The 21,022-nt window shown below is 45.8% G+C and overlaps 1 protein-coding gene and 1 long non-coding RNA gene across 2 annotated transcripts in view; one reads left to right on the forward strand and one right to left on the reverse strand.

The window, feature by feature from the left end:
• Positions 1–6,456, forward strand: part of LOC116632333 — a 61,964-nt gene extending 55,508 nt beyond the window's left edge. The window contains exons 4-5 of the long non-coding RNA XR_004299398.1: positions 5,398–5,443; positions 6,404–6,456. This is a non-coding gene — a long non-coding RNA (uncharacterized LOC116632333). The remainder of the gene's footprint in view (positions 1–5,397; positions 5,444–6,403) is intronic.
• A 13,313-nt stretch (positions 6,457–19,769) lies between these two features.
• TMEM174 (transmembrane protein 174) lies at positions 19,770–20,687 on the reverse strand. Its single transcript, XM_032404232.1, has 2 exons — positions 20,062–20,687; positions 19,770–19,875 (listed from the first exon to the last, which is right to left on the reverse strand). Exons 1-2 carry the CDS (start codon positions 20,685–20,687, stop codon positions 19,770–19,772), a joined length of 732 nt encoding a protein of 243 aa, XP_032260123.1.
• Positions 20,688–21,022: the final 335 nt, after the last annotated feature.

Raw genomic sequence — 21,022 nt, forward strand, 5'->3', positions numbered from 1 at the left:
AAAGAACAATTGCAACATAAAGATACATTTGGCTCTATTCCCATTTAAAAGGACTCCTTGCAGGGACACGTGACTAGTTCTAGCCACTAAGGTGCAAAATGTCTCCTCTCCCAGACACTGAATCTGCTGATGCATGATCTTGGACTTCCTGGCTTTCAGGCTGTAAGAAACAAATGTTTGTTGTTGGTAAGCCACCAAGTTTAAGGTAATTTTGTTATAGCAGCCGAAGGGGACTCAGACAATGGATGTCTGTAGCGTTTCTAGTTTCCAGAGCTGTGCCTGACACCCTTTCAGTATCTCTTTGTGTTCATGCGTGCGAGTTTCTCCAGAGAACATAACAAGAGGTGGATTTACTGGGTCACGGAGAATATCGATTTTCAGTACTGCTTGATATTGCCAAACGATTCTTAAAGTGGCTGCACAAGGTTGTACTGAGGGCAGCTATTTTTAGAGCTTACATTTTACGCTCCTGGCTTTGCCCTGGGTCCTCATGTAGACAATGCCATGCATTCACCTTTAGAAATCTTCTAAACTCACCACTCTTATCCTACATAGCTGTGTGTTACGACACATTAAGGGTTTTTTTTAAAGTCATATTCCTTGCAAAAAATTCAGGCGATTCATAAAAGTATAAAGAACAAGGTAATAATCACCTGATATCCTAACACTCAAAGAAAACCACTATTAACATTTTGATGAATATCCTTCCAAACATTTCTGGTGCAAATGGATATGTGTGCAACGTTGCGTAAATGGAATCAGGCAAGCTAGTTTATCCCTGCCTTTTCACTCAACAGTCCGTTATGAACACCTTGAGATAGTTTTCCGGATCTACAAAACTCCTTGATTTCCTCTGGCTTGGAGTCGCTTTGAGGTTAGAAGATGAGAGGAAGGGAAGGGAGGAGAGAGAGCTAATAGTGGCAAAGGGCTTGGTACATGCTCCATCTGATTTCCTCATCCCCACCATCGGGGACGCAGGCGCGACCACCCATCCTACGGATGGGGAAATTAGGGTCATAGCAACAGAAGCAATGGACTCGGAATTCAGTAATGTCTCCCCCTCATCCCCCTGCAACTACTCCACCTGCTCACCCCTCCTCATCTCCCACGGGGCTCCCTCAGTCCTCTACAGATGCAAAGGGTGAAAGGCACTTGAAGACCCAGAAGATGGGAGGCCCACATCTCACCCCAACCTTGGTGAAGCCAACAGGGTGAGAGTATAAAAACCTTGCCTCACTGAGGTAAGCATCTGCTTTCCCTCTTCCCACCTCAGGCAGGGGGGCAGCAGTGTATTCCTGAAGGTCCTCGGAGGGGCATTAATTTGGAAATATCTCAAGAGGAGAGGGCAAAGGGCCATGCCTTGACCAGGTGGAGGCAGCCACCAATCCCAGACTTGCAAGGGGTAGGAGGGTCAAGGAACACCGGGAGGCAGAGATTGGGGTAGCTAGTGGTTGCCAAGTCTGTGGTAAGTGCCTCTCTGAGCTGCCAGGAGTGCCCAGAAGACAGATGGTGAGGAGCTTGGGTCAGCTGTGGCTTCACATAGCCAAAGGAGCAACGGTAAAGAGGGAAACCACCGGGGCCCAAGGACATGGCCTCCCTTCCCACCCCTGCCATTGGGTAGCACCACATAAGCCCACATTTCTAGTAGGCTCCCAGGATTGGGGGAGGGAACACCCTAAGTTTTGGGATGCTAAGTTTTGTTTTGGAGCAATAAAGGAATGTGCCATTCCTTGAATTGGATATTGTGGCCTAAAACTCGGGGCTGATGATACGGGTCTGTGACCTGTACAGTCACCCAGAGCCTCATACTTAGAAGAGCCCTGCCCTTGGCCCTTGATTTAATGCTCTGCCGTCACCATCTTGAAACTCTTGGTAAATTTTTGAAGAAGGAGCCCCACATTTTCATTTTGCACTCATGTGCAAATTACGTAGGTGGTCCTTGCAAGTGTGTGCCTACTGCATGCCCACATGGCAGAAGTTTCTAAAGTCTTCCGTCGTTAGGAGAAATCCTCACCGAAACCTGGAGCAGTTAATGAGAATGCTAACCACTGGCCAAGCCCACTGTTGGGTTGGTTACATACATCTCTCCCATGAAAATAGGGCTAAATATAAACTGAATATGTATGATTATGACACTAAATATGAAAACCATGGTGGTACATAAAAGGGGGTAGCCAAGATGAAAGCGAAGCTGCTGCGGGTGGAAGCTGTGGATGGGGTGTGTTTTCGGTGGGTTTCGATGGAGAAGGCTCAAGAAAGGGCCAGGGAGCCCTAACCAGTAATGTGTGTCTCCAGAGCCCCAGCCTGCTACCAGGAACGGACGCTCGCCCAGCGCTGACAGCTCCCAGGAACACGGACGGTTCGGGGCATTTCTCCCTGCAGAGTCCCCGCTTGTTTTTTGGCCTGAAATTTGCACAGATCTTCAGAAGTTATACATCAGTCTGGAGTCTTTGTATATATTTGGAACTGAATAATTTGCTTTTGAAGCCATCAGATGGTGATGTTTATGATGTTTCTCAGTTGGTTCCCAGGTTCTTGGGGCTTAAATGACTGCTTTATGGAGAGAGGATGCTTTTTTCCAAGGTTCCAAAATTCGCACTGCTCTAGTCGGAAGCTCCCAGAAGCACCCTGCAGGTGTTTAGGTGTTCGTGGGTGCTGGACAGAAATGTCCCCCCGAGATGAAGGGTCTGGTGTGTTGGTATGACCAGGGGCTAGGAGACCGGGGTGCAGCGCCCCTGGGACACAGACTCCTTCACACCCCCACGTGCTCACTCTCCCTCACTGCAGTGCACTTTCTCTGTAATTAGCACGGGACAGAGGCCTCTGGTTCTCACAGGTAGCCTTCATCACCCACCGCCATGTATCAGGCACAGACCCAAGTGCTCAGGGGAGGGACATGGCAGTGTCTTCACGCTGGGTTTAGGTGCTCGCCACGTTCGGGGCATGGCGCTAAGCCTCTCTCATGGGTGATTCTGTTTAACTCTCAGAACTGCCCAATGGAGCAGGCGCTCTTACTACCTCCTCTCAACAGATAAGAAAAATGAGATGCTGAGAGGCCAGAGAAACTGACGCAAGCTAGCAAGTGTTGGAGCTAGAGTTCAGAGCCCAGCGGAGCCTGTCAGTGTGATCTCACGCTCGCTTACCCAGCAGGTAGGGAGAAGAGGAGGCTAATTACAACAAGGACCCCAGAGCAAAGGTGCGAGTTGACACCCATGAGAAATGCGGGGCGTTTGGGCATGAGAGAGGCCAGGAGGCAGTAGCTTCCTGGGGGAGATGGTGCTGCCAAGCAGCAGGGAAGCAGGGCACCCTTAACCCCCCAGATGGTGACCATGGATGGGCTCCACCCCTGTGGGGCCCAAGCCGGCCCAGGCTCATAGGTGTGCAGTGAGTGAAGAGGGACCGTTCTGAGCACTGCCCAGTGCAGCTCACTCAGCTTGTCTTCTGGTTCAGCTCACCCAAAGGCACGGGGGCAGCCTCTACAGCAGAAGGTACTATCACCTGAAAGAAAGACCAGGTTCAATGAAAGACCTGGTCCCCCAGAAACTTGAGGGAAGCCCAGAGGAGAGCTTGCTCTGCTTTGAGCCCTAATGATGGAGTACGAGGCAGGTGGGAAGAGTCTGCTCTAGGTCCTTGGAACAGCTATCAGAGTTCAGCAGAGGAGTGGTCCCATCCAGTGCAAGAGTGGGAGCATCTAGGTGAACCTCATGAAAATGCCAGGGAGGTAGATCAAAAACAGAATACTGGCAATTTCATTTGTTAATTCTAATCCAACCCAGCCAGGAGCTGACTGTCCACGGTGGCCAGGAGGGGGTAGGTGAACACAGTGGACAAGTTAGTGCAGGGAGTAGGGAGCAGCCAGCCTGTGGAGGGCAGACACACTGGATCATAGCAAAGGACAGATAGGACACATGTGTGAGACATTCAAGAGAGCCCTTGAACCCGGAGGAAGAAAGTTGTTGTGGCTGCAGCATTCCCATGAGCGGAAGCTGGAGGTCAGTGTCCTGTGACTATCGTTCAGTCCTTGTTGTGAGCTAGGGTGGCCCAAGAATGAGGGTTGCACTCACACCCGGGTAGATGCAGCCAGGCTGTCAGCTAAGCGTCGATGCCGCCCATGGGCCAGGGGTGGGGTGGGGGGGGTCAAGGGAGGCTTCTTGGAGGGAGTGAAACTTGAGCTAATCCTTCAAGGATGGGTGGGAATTCAAAACACATGCAGAGAAGGGGAGACGGTGAGAGATGGAGAGATCTAAACTTCTAAAGGTATTTTAAAATAGGGAAAGTCACAAAATAGTATGGAAACCATGATTCCTTTTTTTGTTTAAAACGTGTGAATAGGGGCGCCTGGGTGGCTTAGTGAGTTAAGCATCCGATTTGATTTCAGCTCAGGTCATGATCTCAGGGTCCTGGGATCGAGCCCCACATTGGGCTCCCTGCTTAGCGAGGAGTTTGCTTGTCTCCCTCTGCCTCTGGCCTTTCCCCTGCTGTGCTCTCTCTCTTTCTCTCTCTCTCTGTGTCCAATAAATAAATAAACAAATAAATCTTTTATTTTATTTTTATTTTTTTTTTTTAAGATTTTATTTATTTATTTGACAGAGAGCGAGAGCAGGAACACAAGCAGGGGGAGTGGGAGAGGGAGAAGCAGGTTTCCCGCGGAGCAGGGAGCCCGACATGGGGCTCGATCCCAGGACCCTGGGATCATGACCCGAAGGCAGACACTTAACGGCTGAGCCACCCACGCGCCCCATAAATAAATCTTTTAAAAATTATGAATATATACATATGCATATAGATACTCATAAATATTAAAATAATGATATATGGAAGAATATTTATTAAAATCTAAACTATGCTGGCATTATTGGGTAGTTTTTACTTCTTTTTGCTTATCTATATTTTCTAATTCTTCTACAATAAGCATGTGTTACTCATGTAAGGTATGGAATATAGGCTGCCCTAAGTTCTGTCAATATGTAAATGTTTCATGTAGGAAGCTGTACAACTTACCTGACTGTAAGTTGGAATTCTTCCAAGGTATTACTGGAATAATAGATTTCTACAGTTCCTGGTGTATATAACATAATGGTTTATGAGCGTGCACCCTGTAGGTTTGATTCTATCTCTGCATCTTGATAGCTGGTGAAATAGAATAATGATAGTACCTACCGCCTAGGCTCTTTTTGGAACTCAGTAAATGTTATATTGGCTTCTCTCTCTCCCCCCTCCACTCACACCAGACCCTTACATGAACAGCCCTCTTGACCATCAACATGAAGGTGGTGTAGACCCACCAGGGCTTCTCAAAATTTAATATGCATGTGAATGACCAGGAGATCTTGTTTAAATGAGGGTTCTGACTCAGGAGGTCTGGGCCTAAGATTCTCCATTTCTAACAACCTCTAGGTGATGTCACGCTGCTGATCCATGGACCACACTTTGAGACAAGAAGGTAAGGATGAGTTAATGTCTTTTTACAATGTCCAGGAACAAAATGCCCTTAAATGTATTCAGATGTTACCTGTTGTAAGGACTCTCTTCTCCCTTGGGCAGTACCCTGTCATTCTGTCCATCAGTAAACATAAACACCTACTTCTGTGTGTAAGACCCTGTGCTGGGTTCTGGGAAATCAAGGTATCTGTTACAAGAGAGGGCCCCTGCCCTTAAGGAGCTTGCATTCAACACCTAAGCATAAAAATGTCGGCAGCTGTGAAAAGAATTTATCCTGGGTGCTGAGGGCTCCAGACAGTGAGTGAATGAAAGCAGGATTCCAGGGTCTATTTTAAATGCTGTAGAGAACTCAAGTCCAAATACTTACTTTGAAATGTTGAGGATTAACACATGCTCCAGATGCGGGATTGCATGAATAAGTCTTAACAGTTAATGTGAGTCATGTCTCTCTATATAAATATATGCTCCCATAGGATCTGTGAGGTTGTGGTGTATTGTTTTCATAGTTGCAAGTCCTCCCCATTCCTTGTTGAATGGAAGAACCAGGGGTTGAGATATGGAAGTCATCTGGAACATAAATACATAGGCTTGCGGCCATACCACACCATTGTATCCATTGTGTAAAGAACATGTTTGTCTCATTTGGCTGCATTTTGTGGGGCTTTCAGCTCCTGCTGTATTCCATTTGAAGATTAATATTTACTATGGAAACAGTGATGTCAAGTTGATGCGGATGGGACTTGGGCCATGAATAAACACAAAATAGTTCATCACACAGGGTGCAAATTATTATTAGGCTTAGGAGTTTCCAGCTTGTGCAGGCACCCCCCCCAAGTTTGTGGGGAGTAGGCTGGCAGGCCGTGGGCTGGCACACTTGGGAGAAAGTGTCCATTTTAAATGGAACAAGTGTCTTGGAATAAAGCTATCAGCCCTGCTGAAACAGGACATGGTCTGCCCACAGGAGCAATGGGAAAGAAGAGGCGATTTAATGGCGACACATGAAGATAAGTGACCCACTGTGGGAAGATTTTCTTAAGTGATGATTGCCCTAGGAAGCAAGAACTCTCTTTTACATAAGGAATTTCTATCAGGTGGGGACCCTTTGGAATGGGAACTCCTGGAAAATGGGGCTCTCTGGGAGTACTTGGAGTTGAGCAGGTCTGAGGTTGACAGGAACTGCTGTGGGAAGCCATGGGGCCGAAGAGATGGGGCTAGCTCATGGGGACAGGAGGTGTAAATAAGACTTCCCAGTAATATCAGCTGTTTTTATCAGGTGCTAGTTATGTTCCAGGCATTATATCCTTCGGTTCTCTCCATAAGCCGTATGTTTGACCTGAATAGCAGTGTTGCTTCCACCTCACAGATGTGGAAACTGAGACTAAGGGAAGGCAAGAACTCGATGATGGAGTGAGATGAACCCATTCTGACTCCAGAACCTACTTTTTTAAAACACCACTCCATGTCCTTAAAGAAAAAGATGGAACCACAGCCTCAGAGTTTACTGTATTCTGCTCAAAGTGTTTTGTTATCTCTAGATCCACGAAACACACACCATGGTCTGGTGACAGAGCGCCCAACCGATCATACGTGCTGGGACCTGGTGACTGCAGGTGAGCGGGAGGGCCACCTGGATTGCATGCTGGTTCAGCAGGACAGTGTCGGAGGCCCCTTTCACAAGGCTGAGGGGGAGATGGAGGCCAGGAGAAGCCTCAGCAAGATTTACAGCTAGTTAGTACTACTTCTGCTGAGACATACTCTTCCTCTCAGCACCCAGAACCTTCTTCTCCTCTCATGGTTTGCCCCTGCATTATTCCCCTACACACATGTTCTCCTAAGTGCCACTGAGTGTTTCCCTTGTGCCAGACATGGGGCCTTTTGGTGGCAGGGAGGGGTCAGCGGGGCCATCGGACCTGAGGCCCCAGCTTGAGGGAGAAGTTTGCAAGGAGAAGCCTACATCATAAGTGCTGATTTCACCTGCAAACTCTAGCCTCTAAGACTTTGCGTAGGAACTGAAAACTCAAAGAAGAAAATGAAAAGAAAAAAAAATTCCCAGCAGACAAATAAATGAAAAAGCTCTGTGTAGTAGCTCATGGAAAAACAGTCCTCTGCTTCTAATGGTCTCTGGGTCTGAAAGGGAAGGGGGCTCAGTCCCCACAGTCTGGGGCCAAGTCTGGTTGAGTTACATGACCTGGTAAGAGTGATGGGTATCGAAAAAGTGCTTTGTGAACTCTGACGTGATATTGAGTGGGAGTTGCTGTTTTAGTTACATAAAATATGAGTCTTAGAAAATACCCAAGAAAGGAAGCTCAGGATCTGGGGAAGATTAGAAGTAAAATTGAGGATCATGTAAGCCATCCAGGAACCCCAAATTATACAATGTCTTCATTTTTTACCCTAGGCACAGATTGCTGGTTTGAGGTCCAATTTCTAGATTTCCTTTTCAGTTTTTTTTTTTTTTTTCCAGGAAGGCATACTCATCTCTCTACTGTCCTCTGCCACCCAGGGCTGTGACATAAGTCTGTGCAGGTTACCCCCAATATAGCTGCAGGGGACACCATTCACATCAAAGTCCATGTGAGTCAGACCGTTGGTTCTTAAACTTGGTTGCACATTGGAGTCACTTGGGAGACTTTAAACATTATTGACATCTTGGTTCCTCCTCTAGAGAGTCTGATTTAATTGGTCTGAGATTCAGTCTGGGCATTGGGATTTTTCAAGCTGTTCAGGAGGCTCTACTAAGCAGGCATGTTTGAGAACCACTGAATTAGACTATGCTGTGGATGGTGGCCACTGGGGGATGTGTGGTGTACAATGTCTTAGCCCTTCACATTGGCCCTGCCCATACACATATATCATCTTCAATGACCTGAACTTGCTAGTAGGAGAGATCACAGACTAAATACATACTTCTCTGTCTTTTGAGTCACAGTTTCCTTTGGGTTAGGACTGAGGTTGAAGAGAGTGTAGGTACTGACCTCTGAGCCTTTGAAGGCTCTCTTAAACTTTCTGCATCCTTCTGAAGAATGAGGGAGAGGCAGGGGTCTAATCCTGCTGAAAATGGGGAGTTTGTCAAGGCCGGTTTTGGAGCCTGCATAACTCTGGTGCTCTGCCCAGCGTAAGCATGCTGTTTTGATCTCCTGGCTGAGTGATTTAGGCCTTCAGAAGAATCTGGCATATTTCCCCTGGTGCCTAGGTTATAAATCAGCCCCTGTTAGCAGCTGCATCTTACTCTCTCAGGCCACAAGGGAACTGTAGTAGGTTTTACTGAATTAGCAACTTAATTGCACTAAATATAGCTCTAATGCCCCAAAGAAGTTATGGCAGCTCCCAAAGGGGTCTGGCTTCCTATACTCTCCCCCCTCTCTGCCCACCCCAAACTCAGAGAACCAGTTAAACTCTGAACAATTCAAGTTATTAAATCCCAGCTTCTGGAATGAACGCACTTTGTTTTGAATATGTCAGTATCATTAACTCCTGCCACGTGAATTTAATGTCAGTTTCCCTAACAACTAATGTCCTTCAAATGTGAAGATGGAGGACACCGAAAATCCCACAAAAACCCAGAGAAATGAGACAAATATGTGACACAGCAAGTTCTTGGTGTCGTGGTGCAGTCAAAAGCTTGCCTGTTTTATAAGTTAGATGCTCTGTAACTCATTGATGCTTCCTGCGGATGAGTGCATCTGTCGTCCTAAAATTACAAGGCAAGCTTCTTTGGCTGAAACCTTGCATCTGGCATGTGTATTTAGACTTGGCATTTCAAAGTTAATGTTTTTGGTTCAGCAGAGGGATTCAAAACAAACATTTTCTGAAAAGTTCCACATTCTTGAGCAGATAGTTGAATCTAGACTGAGTGAAAGAGAGAGGACCAAGTATGGAAGAAGCTGCTAGTTGCTACCCAGCATCCATTCTACTCTTTTCCCTTTGCAATAGAACAGCAGTAACAAAAAACAACTCTGTTTCCCAGAATGCCTTGGCAGCTTGGTGAAGCCATGGGACCAAATTCTGGTTGGTGAGGTGGAAGTAGAAGTATAACATGGAGCTTCCAGGAAGGCTTTCTTTAAGAGAATTGAATGAGGTGTGAGGTGTGTCCTTTTTTCTTTTCTTTTTCTCCTTCCTTCAACCTTCTAGAATGGGGACATAATGCCAAGCTTCTGCAGTCACCTTGCACCATGAGATGACTTTGAAGAAGAAAGCAAGGTGACAATAAAAATGGCGGAAAGATAGACATCTGGGCCACCAATGATAGGGATCAGCAGCCCCGTCCTACCTCCGTCTGGGCTTTTTATATGGAAGAGAGAAATAGACTTCTCCTGTTTGAGTTAATGTTATTTGGGGTTTTTAATGATATGAAAACAAATCTAATTCCAAGTGATGGATAATGGTAGGGCAAAATTAATAGAAAAATCATTTCTCTGATGATGTTAGCACATTTTGGCCTATGTTTGTCCACCTGCTAGAGTGAACAACATTATTTGAGAAACCGTACATTTCTTGTGCTCAGCAAGGTTAAGCAACTTGCTTAAAGTCACCAAGCTAGTAAGTGGCATCCCACCTACGCTTGTACTTGACCCTGCTTTCCCTGTCAGGGGAGCATGCCTTACTAATCACAACTCTGCAGACTTGCAGTTTTTGATCAACAGTGTCATCATGTCTAATCCCCAGCCGGCTGTGCAGTGGTCAGGTCTGGCCTGAGTCCACCCCAAACCCGAGGAGCCTGGGAGAAACCTGGTTACTCTGGAGATGCTACCCCTTCTGGAATCTGCATTTGGAATCTGGAATTTGGTCCTGTGGCTTCACCAAGTTGCCAAGGCATTCTGGGAAACAGAGTTGTTTTTTGTTACTGCTGTTCTATTGCAAAGGGAAGAGTAAGGCTTTTGTACGTCTCTCCTTCACCCAGTCCTCACCTATGATGCTCCCAGGAAATGGTAATAGACTTTGTATAACAGGAGGGAGGAGACTGCTCTAAGTTTCCACAGAAAGTTACCTTTGCTTAGAAGATTTTAGTTTACCTTTGCTTAGAAGATGGACAAGTTTTGTTGGCCTTCTACAACTGTACGTTCAAATCAGGCCAGTTACTATATTGATAGTGTAGCATGAGAGAGAGTGCTGAGTAGCTGACGTGGCTAGTCATGGAAATGAGATTTGTCAACCCATCCACCTTAAGGAAAGGGGAGAGGGGAGAGGGAAGCCTCTTTGTTTATTTGGGCCATTCTGGTTCAGTGAGTGTGGGTGACAGTGAAATTTGCTCAAGAGAATTTTAAGTCCTGCCCCAGAAATACCAATTAAGGGACAAGTTGTCCACTTCTCTCGCTTTACTGAGAATAGTCCGTTATCTTACCTTGGGGCCCACAGCAGAGCCTCAAGGGCTGTACTAGTTCCTGGGGCGAGGCGGCTCCCTCCATGGACCCCAAGGGCTCTGAGGGTGTGTATACCCAGCGCCCGGCTCTCTGCCTGCCAAGAGCATGAGCCTCCTGAATGTTTGCTGATTGAAGAGCTGAACGACTTTCTGAGTGCCTGTAATGCTAACCCTGAGTAATGTTTTCTCAATATCATATCTTGATACAATGGTTGGCATGGGAGTGAAACCCAATCTTAAAAATACATAAGAAATAGTTACATAATCCACATAAAGATGGGCCCTTTGTGGCTACTTTTAACACACTGTCACACTTAAAGGAGACACTTAGCTTTCCCTACATGTAACAGAAAAATCAAAATAATGGTGGCTTAAACAAGATTTAAAACTTTTCTTCTCTTTCATTCAAAAGAAGTCTAGAGTAGACAATCAGGCAGCATCATAGTCATTGAGGACTCAACCTCTTCTGTCTTTTTGCTCCATCTTTGTAACAAGTAGCTTCTGTCCTCAGGGTCACCTTGCGCTCTCAGCTGGCTGCCGGGTGTTCTGTGACAACATCCAAGTTGTAGTCTTTCAGAATGAGGAGAAGCAGAAAGTAGAAAAAGGAATTCCCCCAGCCATCTGTTTTCCAGGGAGCCTTTCTGGAAGCCCCACCCCCAAACTTCTGCCTACATCCAGTTGGCCAGAACTTCATTACATGCTCAAACTTAGCTGCAAAGGAGGCTGGAAAATGTAGTGTTTTAGGTAGGCTCATTGCCACTCCTTCTTCTCTGCCCCTAATCATATAGGCCAGCCGTTCTCAACACTTTGGAAATCATTTATACCCTTGAAATATATTGAGGAACCCAAAGAATTTTTGTTGATGTGATATCTATTAGTACTTACCATATTAGAAATTAAAACCAAAAAAAGATTAAATATTTATTTGTTTAATCATTTAAAAATTACATTATATCAAATCGTTTAGTTTAAAATCTTATAATTTTACTTGTCAGTTATACCTCAATAAAGCTGAAAAAAATTTAAAATAGCTCCAGGACCTCCAAAAAAATTAAAACATAAAAATAAAAATTACAGGGGCACCTGGGTGGCTCAGTCAGTTTAGCATCTGCCTTCGGCTCAGGTCATGATCCCAGCAGGGAGTCTGCTTCTCCCTCTCCCCCTCCCCCTGCTCCTTCTCTCTCTCTCTTGCTCATGCTCTCTCTCTCAAATAGGTAAAAATCTTTTAAAAATAAAATAAAATAAAATAAAAATTACAGGGGCACCTGGCTGGCTCAGTTGGAAGAGCATGCAACTCTTGCTTCATCTTAGAATCGTGAGTTCGAGCCCCGTGTTGGGTGTAGAGATTACTTAAACAAACAAACAGACTTTAGAAAAATAGAGAAAGTAAAAAATAAATAAAAATTACAATTATATGTCCTTTATGTGTTAAATAACATATTTTTTTCCAATGTGGAAAAAAAGGTGAGAAGAGTGGTATTTCTTTCCAATTTTACAAATTTTTAAAAAATATCTAACTTAACAGAAGACAGCCATAGTCTCATATCTGCTTCTTCATTGAATCTGTTGCAATGTGTTGTTTTGGTTGAATTATATGAAGAGAATCTGGTTTCACACAGATGTGTAAGTTGGAAAATATAGAAGTATTTTTAAAGCTTTTCAGATAATCGTAGATATTATTCTTTGATACTACACCAAAACTCACATAGCAGTTTCTTAAAGGCTAGTTGCGAAGTGGAATCGGAAATCATATCAATGAATATTGTGTACTCTATTACATGAAAACCCACTGGTCCATCTAGCATGTCGAACACATGTTGTACATGCACATGATTTTGTAATATCATCTAGTGCTCATGTGGAAAATTTTCACTGAGTTATACAGACCTTTTCAAATGTTGACACATCTCATTATATAATATTTTTTCAAATCACATTTTTAAATACCACTTCGATCTCAAAACCAAAGTCCACTTTTGGGGAAGTTGTCAAGCTCATGATGACAAAAGTTTTTCAGAAATTCTCATTTTCACTTGAAAGGTTGAATGTTATTGTGGGCCACACACACCGTCCGTCACTTCCCTTGAAGTGACAAACTCACTTTGTTGAGGTTTGAGATGTCTGCCAAATACGCAAGTCCAAGTAGCCATGGTGCCTCCTGCCACGGGCCTTCGAGAACCACAGAGTAAGCTGGGGGGTCAGTCAGGGGCCAGCCGAGCACAGGGACCAGAAAGGTGACCCCTAAGGGTGAGTCCCTGTGGCCTCGAGGGGCCGAATGAGACGCAGACACACTCTAGTCTAAACCTGTTCTCTTTGGAGCTTTGTGGACAGAGCTTTTTGTTTTCCCTTCATAGTCTGTTTGCCTTCTGAGAAATTCCAAACATGTTTTTGTGGCTCCTGTTCAGACAGTTGAGGGATCAGGGCGTCCTTCCTGGCTGAAGTGGGATCAGGCCAGGCCCAGAGGCCCAGAAGGAGGCTGGATAGCAGGAGGGCCTGGGGGGCCCAGGAGGGAAAGCACCGGGGTGGCTGCCACAGGCCCTGATGTCCTTGCACACCCATCCAGAAGGAAGGAGGAGGAAATGGTTAGCCCCCAGCAGCTTCTGCTGAGGAATCAGGTAACTTAGGTTCCTCTCCATTTCACCTCCGAAGGTACAGAGGTAAACGAACGGCTGCCATGGTGAGCAGTTTTTCCAGGTGTGAAGGGGGAGGCTGGGTTGAGAAAATGATCAAAAGAAGAACCTGTGGAATCGGCCTCACGACTCTCTGTGCTGCTCCGTTGACGCTGGTCCGTGTTTACCTAACACTGACCAGTAGCCCGCAGAGGACTTCAGCAACAGCAGGGATGTGTGAAAAATCTTTCACACTCAGGATGAGCGATGGACAGAGAACACTCTGTTCTCTCCCCCGAGCCCTATGTGTGTGTGTCCATGTAAAAGTGTTGTTCATATTCCAAAGTACTTGCGTCCACATGTCTATATACACACCGTATTTGCAGCAATGTGTCCTGTGTGTTTATCCGTGGGATAGATAAGCAGCAGTGACAATGAACATTATTTACCTCAGGACTCAAGAAGATGATGCTAACAGTAAAAGTACGTGGAGAGAAATCATTTCCTTCTCTTCTTCCTCTATTCTAAAAATAATTTTATGAACACATAGTAAATGGACTTGGTAAAAAAAAAATTCATTAATTAGCATAGACTAAAGTGAAAAATGAGCCTCCCATCCTCTGCGTCAGAAATGACTATTACCAGTTCTTACGTATTCATCAAAACATATATATTAAAAAAGTGTACACACACACACACACACACACATTCCTTTTTAAAGTTTATTTCTTTAAGCTAATAAATGTGAGGATTCCAACAGGAAGATCGCGGACTTCTTACATAAGCTTCATTTTCAGCCCCTTGTGTATCAGCAGACTCCGGCACACATAGTTGTGTCTATGATTTACACAAGTGTAAGTTTTGTGCCAGAGGACAAATTCTTTGTTTCAGGAGAAAACTTCTGGAACCCAGAAAACTGATTTCCTTCCCAGTTCATCTGGTTATTAATCTTCTTAAAAGCTCAAGACAAATAAAATTCCCATATCTGAGACCTTTGTGGTATCCCAGAGGCAGGTGAGAATCATTCCCATGGAGTTGTCTTCACTTTCTGATTTGTCATCAATTCTTAAGAGCAATCCAGGAAAGGTTTATTTAGTACAGCTCTCTGTTGATTTTATAACCAACTGCTGACTGCTTGGGACATAAAACTCTTGATGATTTACAGGTAGTAAATGGGCAAGAAATCCATAAATCACATTCTATAAGAGGGATAGGTGAACACACACGCACACACACACTTATACTTAACCACCTTCAAAGGAAGAGTTGTAGGCATGTCCAGAAAATATATTCATTTTTAATTTGAGGAGAATCTCATCGGTGAGAGGTCCATAATCAATAACCTCTGTGAATTAAATTGTACCAGGTAATATTTTAATGTTCAGCAAGAGGCTTAGCCCATCATTTACTTACTTATTTATTTTAAAATTTATTTATTTTAGAGAGAGAGAGAGGGCGAGCCAGAGGAGTGGCAGAGGGAGAGAGAGAGAGAATCTCAAGCAGACTCCCTGCTGAGAGTGGGGCCCAACGTGGGGCTCCATCCCAGGACCCTGCGCTCATGAGCTGAGCCAAAATCAAGAGTTGGAGGCTTAACCAACTGAGCCACCCAGGCGCCCTTGCCTATTAATTCTTAGAGGAGACTCTGGTTCCCACTTCTGAAATGTTCAAAGGAGTTTTTATGATTTCTAGAGGAAAGAACCTTTTTTTCCTACCAAGTCAAAAATGCTAAAGGTCGTCAGAGTTTTCAGATACTCTTGTAACTATTCTGCAGCAGATATTTCTCAACTAAACATTCACTTAAAGATCTCCTTTTATTTTCATGTATATATTTCTTCTAGGCCTGTGTTTAGGAAAATCTCTAGTAATGTGCTAAAATCAGAAAAAATAAGTTTCTAATTCCAGGGAACTGACAGAGAAGGAGATACAAAGTGAAAAATCTTGAAAAACATTTTTGCTTGGAAAGTGAAATTTAATAAATATGAATCTGCTACCGTGAATAATTTGCCAACTTTCTGCCTCCCAGAATATAGTATAATATAACTAGAAATTTAGGATGCATTTAGCAAAAAGCTAATATCATTTGGATCCTGATTCAAGCAAAATGAAGAGGTAACAATAAAATAGAGAAAACTGGGGAAAGTTGAACACGGACTATTTGATGACATTAAGTAAGTATAAAGTTTTTAGACATACTAATGGTGTGATTTTTTTTTGAGTCTTTACCTTTTAAAGATACACAATGAAATATTTTAGGATGACATGATTTGCTTTTTAAAAGTCCAGTTGGGTGATACAAATATCAAATCATTATATGGTACACCTGAAACTAACAAAATGTTGTATGTCAATTACACCTCCATTTAAAAAAAGAAATCTTTAAAAAAGTAAAAAGATGAAAAACCCTGAAAAAAAAAAAATCCAGTTGGGGGATTGTGGGTGGGGGTGTAAATGAAACAGGATTGGTCATGAGTTGAGATTGATGAGGGCCACACAAAGTTTGATATACTGTTCTCCCTACTCTTGTATTTGTTTGAAATTTTGCATAATGTAGAAAACACCAGAACAGCTAAGTTGCACTAGAGTGGTCCTGAATTATCTATTTGATAGATAATTTCTTTATTTCACATTTGTTGTTCAACAGGAGCCGGGTGCTGGTTGTGTGGAGGGGTCTGTATGAGGCCGAGTGGTGTGAGTTGCGGTCTGCAGACAGTGCCCTGGTGACCTTGACAGGTAGGGACACTACTGAGAACCAGGCCGGAAGCTCTCTTTGTTGGTAAGAAGTCCACTCCTCGGTTCCTATGAGGAGCTTCTGTTTGGGGGCGAAACACCAGCCATCCTGGGGAGGGGGCATGGGGCTTCAGCCGGCCCTTCTCCAGGGATCCAACAGTCAGCAAGGCCAATGAGGCGCCCCAGAGGTCAGAAGCTGAAAACAGACACCCACAGCCAGCTCTTCACAAACAAGAGGCTTTATTTTTATGCTGTACCCCCACACTCTGCCAAATAAGTGGGGAGAGCATTGAAAGGGCTGACTTTGCTGTCGAGGGCCACTGAGTGCAAGTGAAGCTTAGACTCGTGCCTAGCGCAGTGGAGCAAAGGGAGAAGGACCTCGGTCTCCAGGGAGTGCCCCACCTCAGCAAGACACCTCCCAGAGTTCTGCAGGAGGAAGTGAACGCAGACCCACACTGCACAGGAGATCCATCGCTCTTTTGGCCCAACGGCAGAAAGAAGACGTCCTAAGAGCTTTGTGAAAACATCTTCCCCTTGGTGGCGGGTCACAGGCCTGGATAATCCCTGTCCTGCCCTGTCAAGATGGTCAGCTGTCATCCATCTCTCCAGCCAAAAGGCCCGTCCCCAGTCGGCTCCTGGGAGATCTTTCCAGACAACATTACATTCTTAAGAAGCTTGTCTCCTTTGGTTAATTAACAAGACCTTTTAGCTTTCATTTGAATTCTATATAGACGGCCAGAACATGCCCACACACAACGCCCCACTGAAGGCTGGGGGTGGAGGAGAAGGATGTTCCCTGGTGTTGTGGTCACTTAGGTCTGAGCTTTGCCTGCGAGGTCCCTATTGCCCCCTATGTGACTCTAGATCTTGCCTGAACCAGTAAGTGTTCACAATCAGATCATAGCTCCCTCCTCATTAAGGCCGTTCAGTGGCTTTCCAGTTGTTCTCCAGACACAGACTAAAACATTTGACAAGGCTGACCTGGCCCCTCAGGTTCTGGCCCAGGGAACTGAACCTTTTAGCACATGTCTGAAGCCGGGGCCGCTTCCCCCACTGATAATCTCAAGGTGGATAGCATAGCCTGACCGGGACAGACAGACTCTAATTCACTATCTCCAGATCAGTCCTCCATTCATCCCTGATAAGATACCGCGAGAAAGAATGATAAAAGGCAGATTTCTGGTTGACAAACCGGAAACTCGGCCAGGAATATGTCCTTGCTGGTCAAAGAGACCAAGGAAAGACCTGGTGTTGGAATCAAAAAGCCATGCAGTGGGCTTCCCATCATGCTGGTGCCTGCCACCCCCAAATAAAGATAGAGAGCATGGTGTCTAGAAGCCAGAGAGCAAGGGGATGGGATTCTCGGGTAGCAGAAGGGGGCTCTGTTTGAGCACGGTGGCAGCGGGGCGGTACGGTTTACACAGCCTGCAAGGCGCCCCCTGATGCTCGGAGGGGTTGCCAGCCATCTCCCTCCTTCTCTTTGACTGGGTATCAGCTACTGTTCCTTCAGCTCCCAGCACAGTCCTCAGAGGTCAAGAGACACCAGTCGCATGGTGACCCAGTAGGAACAGTGCTCCCTGGGGTTATGCAAGTCAAGGGCCTTCACTTCACTTCCTCAAGCAAGCCCCCATGACCCTCCTGACCAGTCCAAATCCCTCTTGAAGCTATAGGACCCCTCATGGATGTCAGAGAGTGGTCAGATCTGTCTCTCTCTCTCTCTCTCTCTCTCTCACACACACACACACATACACACACACCCCGACTAGAAGCTCTGTGAGGGCGTTTGTTGAGTGTTTCACTGTTATATCCCCACTTGATGGCCCATGTCCGGCCACAGGAGATACTCAATAAATGTTGAATGAATGAACACATTCCCATCCCACCCCCTTGACTCCCAACTGTTGTAGGCCAGCCACCCACCTTGAGCCCCTGAAGATCTGATGCAGTTTGGGAGGCATCAATTATCTCTGTGTTAGCCCTTTTTCCCTCTGAGAACAGGGACAGTTGGTGCTGAATCATTCTGCTGCCTGGAGCTAGAGACTCCCCAAGGCCACTTCCCTGCATGTGGGACTCCTGGCATCCCCGGGAGAAATCTGCTGCCACACGTGGACACCGTTTCCTAACATTCTTTTCCAGTTTGAGCTTCCCTCGATGCTCGTTGTAACCCAAATCCAGGAATCTGAAGCTGTGGGGTGAGTGAGGATGAGCAGGGGAAGGGGTCAGGGAGGCAGGCATGCAGGGCGTCCTTACCAGTGGGTAAGCTGCCGGTGATGCGCACGGCTATGTCCCTGTCACCACACTTCCACCCCAGAACTGATGGGCCTCAGCTAGGAATCCAATATTTGATGAATATTGCTTCTGTAAACGGCATCCTATTTTTCCATCCCCTTCTATCATCACACATCAAAATGAATTCTCCTATGAAAATGTTCTGTTCCTAAGATAAAACACAAATCACAATAATCTACCAAGCATATTTTAATCATATCCTTGGAAAACTAGATGCTTTTGATAAAAATTAATTAAAATCACTTCCTATATACACATGGTACCAAAATTTTAAGGAATTGCTAAATCCTATCTTCCTCTGGGATGAGTGTCCCTTATCTCGAGTGGCAGGAAAATAAGGAAAATATTTTCTTTTAAAACCCGACAGTTGTAACTGTCTCTTCTTAAGTCTTTGATCTGTTGTGATTGTTTATTATACAGTTCAGATTCAGGAAGATTAAGGGCACCAACTTCTTTTATAAAGAAGGTGAGCTTGTCTTGACCATAAAGATCATTTCCATGATTCATGATTTTCCAGGTATTGACATGAGGCTCTATTTTGTCTAATTCAGAACTCATAGATAGGTGCTTACAGAAGTCCCCATGTTCTGTTGGTCACTGGGCCCAGGTAGCTCCTGTCCAACACAGATCCCAGTCTGGGTGGGCAAACCAAGCTTTGGCCTTGCCGAGAGTCACTATGACCCAGTGATAACTTAAGGATTTATTGACATCATTGCCCTATCATATTTATTTTGTACAGTTTATTTTGTAGCGAGCTACTTTTTTTTTTTTTTAACAGGAGACATTATTTTATTTTATTCCACTAAAAAAATGTTTTGCAGCCTTTAAGATACCCAGAGTCCTCAAGGGACACCAGATGGCAAACATGTTTGGGAATCTGCAAACCCCCTCCGGGGGTGGAGAACAGGTACTAGGAAATCTCCAGAGGAGCCTATTTTCTCTTCCCTGCTCCGTGCCCACCCCCTTTCTCACGGCCATGGAAACTCCCAGGGCCACAGCAGCAGTGATTTCCCCCTTGGCTGCTGGAGTTAAAATTGAGACACCAGTGCCTTCCAGTAGGAAAGAGGTGGGTTGTGGACCAAGTGAAATTCCTGCCCATGAGCCATATGCAGGGGATGTCCAGCTGTACCAGAAGGAAATTTCCCCACCCCTGCCTAATTTTTACCCACTTGAGCTATTTTCCTTCCCAGTTCCCCCCCCGCCCCACCCCCACCGTGCCCCCCTCGAATGGTATCTGTCAGGCTGCCTGGGCTGCTCTGCTGTCTGACCTCTGAAGGTCACAGCACTGAACACCTCATTTGTCAGCAACAATGACTTGAATGCTGTTCCCTCGGCGTCATAGTCTAGCGAGGGAGGGAGTATATTTCCTCATAGGGGGGAGGAGAGAAGCAGGCGGAGTCCTCGTCTCCCAGCTGTGTCTCTTCTAGCTGGTCGGCGTCAGGGCTGGATCTGAAATGGGAGCAGAAAACAGACCCGGTACAGTCCACGCCGCCTCTCTCGCAACAGCGCCGCCATCTTGGCAACAGGCCACACGGACGCTTGCCTTCTCCCAACACCTTCTTTACACACCAGACAAAGCCATGGGCCGCGACTGTGACAGCTGGAAGGGGAGCATCCCCCTGCCACACAACATACCTGTCATTTCCACCGGCCACAAAGGAAGGGTAGTCTTGGTCACCAACAAATGCAGCGTTCTCTGGAGGATAGATGGTATAGTACTGAGGAGGGCTTGGCGTGGCGCTCACCACCCCTCCAGGTGGTATGAGACCACAGGGGTTCACCACTGGCTGCAGGTAGGTGGTGTTCATCCCAAAGGGCTCTTGAGCACCGTAAGGAGGAGGGATATACTGCACCACAGTGGCCCCGTGGAAGGTGATGGGTTGGTTGATACCAGTGAAAACAAATGATTGTCCTCCTGCCGTCTGCTCCGAATCCAGGACCCTTTCCTCACTTTCCTTGCACACCTGGCAGGAGAGCATTTTGAACTTGCACACAGCAATCAGGATGAATGTCACCCCCACTGACAGCAGGATGGGCCCAAGGAGCTGGGTCCATTCAAAGTGGGAAACACCTTGGTATTTGATCCAGCCCATGACGGTGAACGTGATCCCCACCAGTCCCAGGAAGATGCCTGAGAAGAGCAAGGTGGCCCCTGCCTTGTCATCATCGGACACCTGGATGTCAGCAGTGCTGGGTGTGTAAGGAGTGACGGAAAACACGTTGAGAGGGGAGTCCTCCAAGCGGCTGCTGCCTTGCTCCATCGTCCGCCTGTGATCACCCTGCTTCCTGGAGGGGAAGGGAGTGTGAGGGCTCCTAAGAGCCCAGCGGAATAATCATAGGCTCTGGTTAGTTATGGAAGAACTTTGGGCCTCTGTGGTTAACAGAGTATAACATGCAGAGGCCTGAACTTTGTTTAGAAGAATAAAGGTCTGAGAAACGAAGCTTGAAGTTTTCTAGTCGCTGTCAACAATTGGAGGTTTCTCTTTTACAATTCAGTGACAAGCTCTCTCTCATTCACATTCCTTCACTCATTCAAAAGTATTTGAGCCTGTCCTCATGTGCTAGGAGGTGCTTTCCTAGATGCTAAAGGCATTGC

The sequence above is a fragment of the Phoca vitulina genome, unplaced genomic scaffold (genome assembly GCF_004348235.1).
Source record: "Phoca vitulina isolate PV1807 unplaced genomic scaffold, GSC_HSeal_1.0 scaffold6, whole genome shotgun sequence".
NCBI classification, from domain to species: Eukaryota; Metazoa; Chordata; class Mammalia; order Carnivora; family Phocidae; genus Phoca; species Phoca vitulina.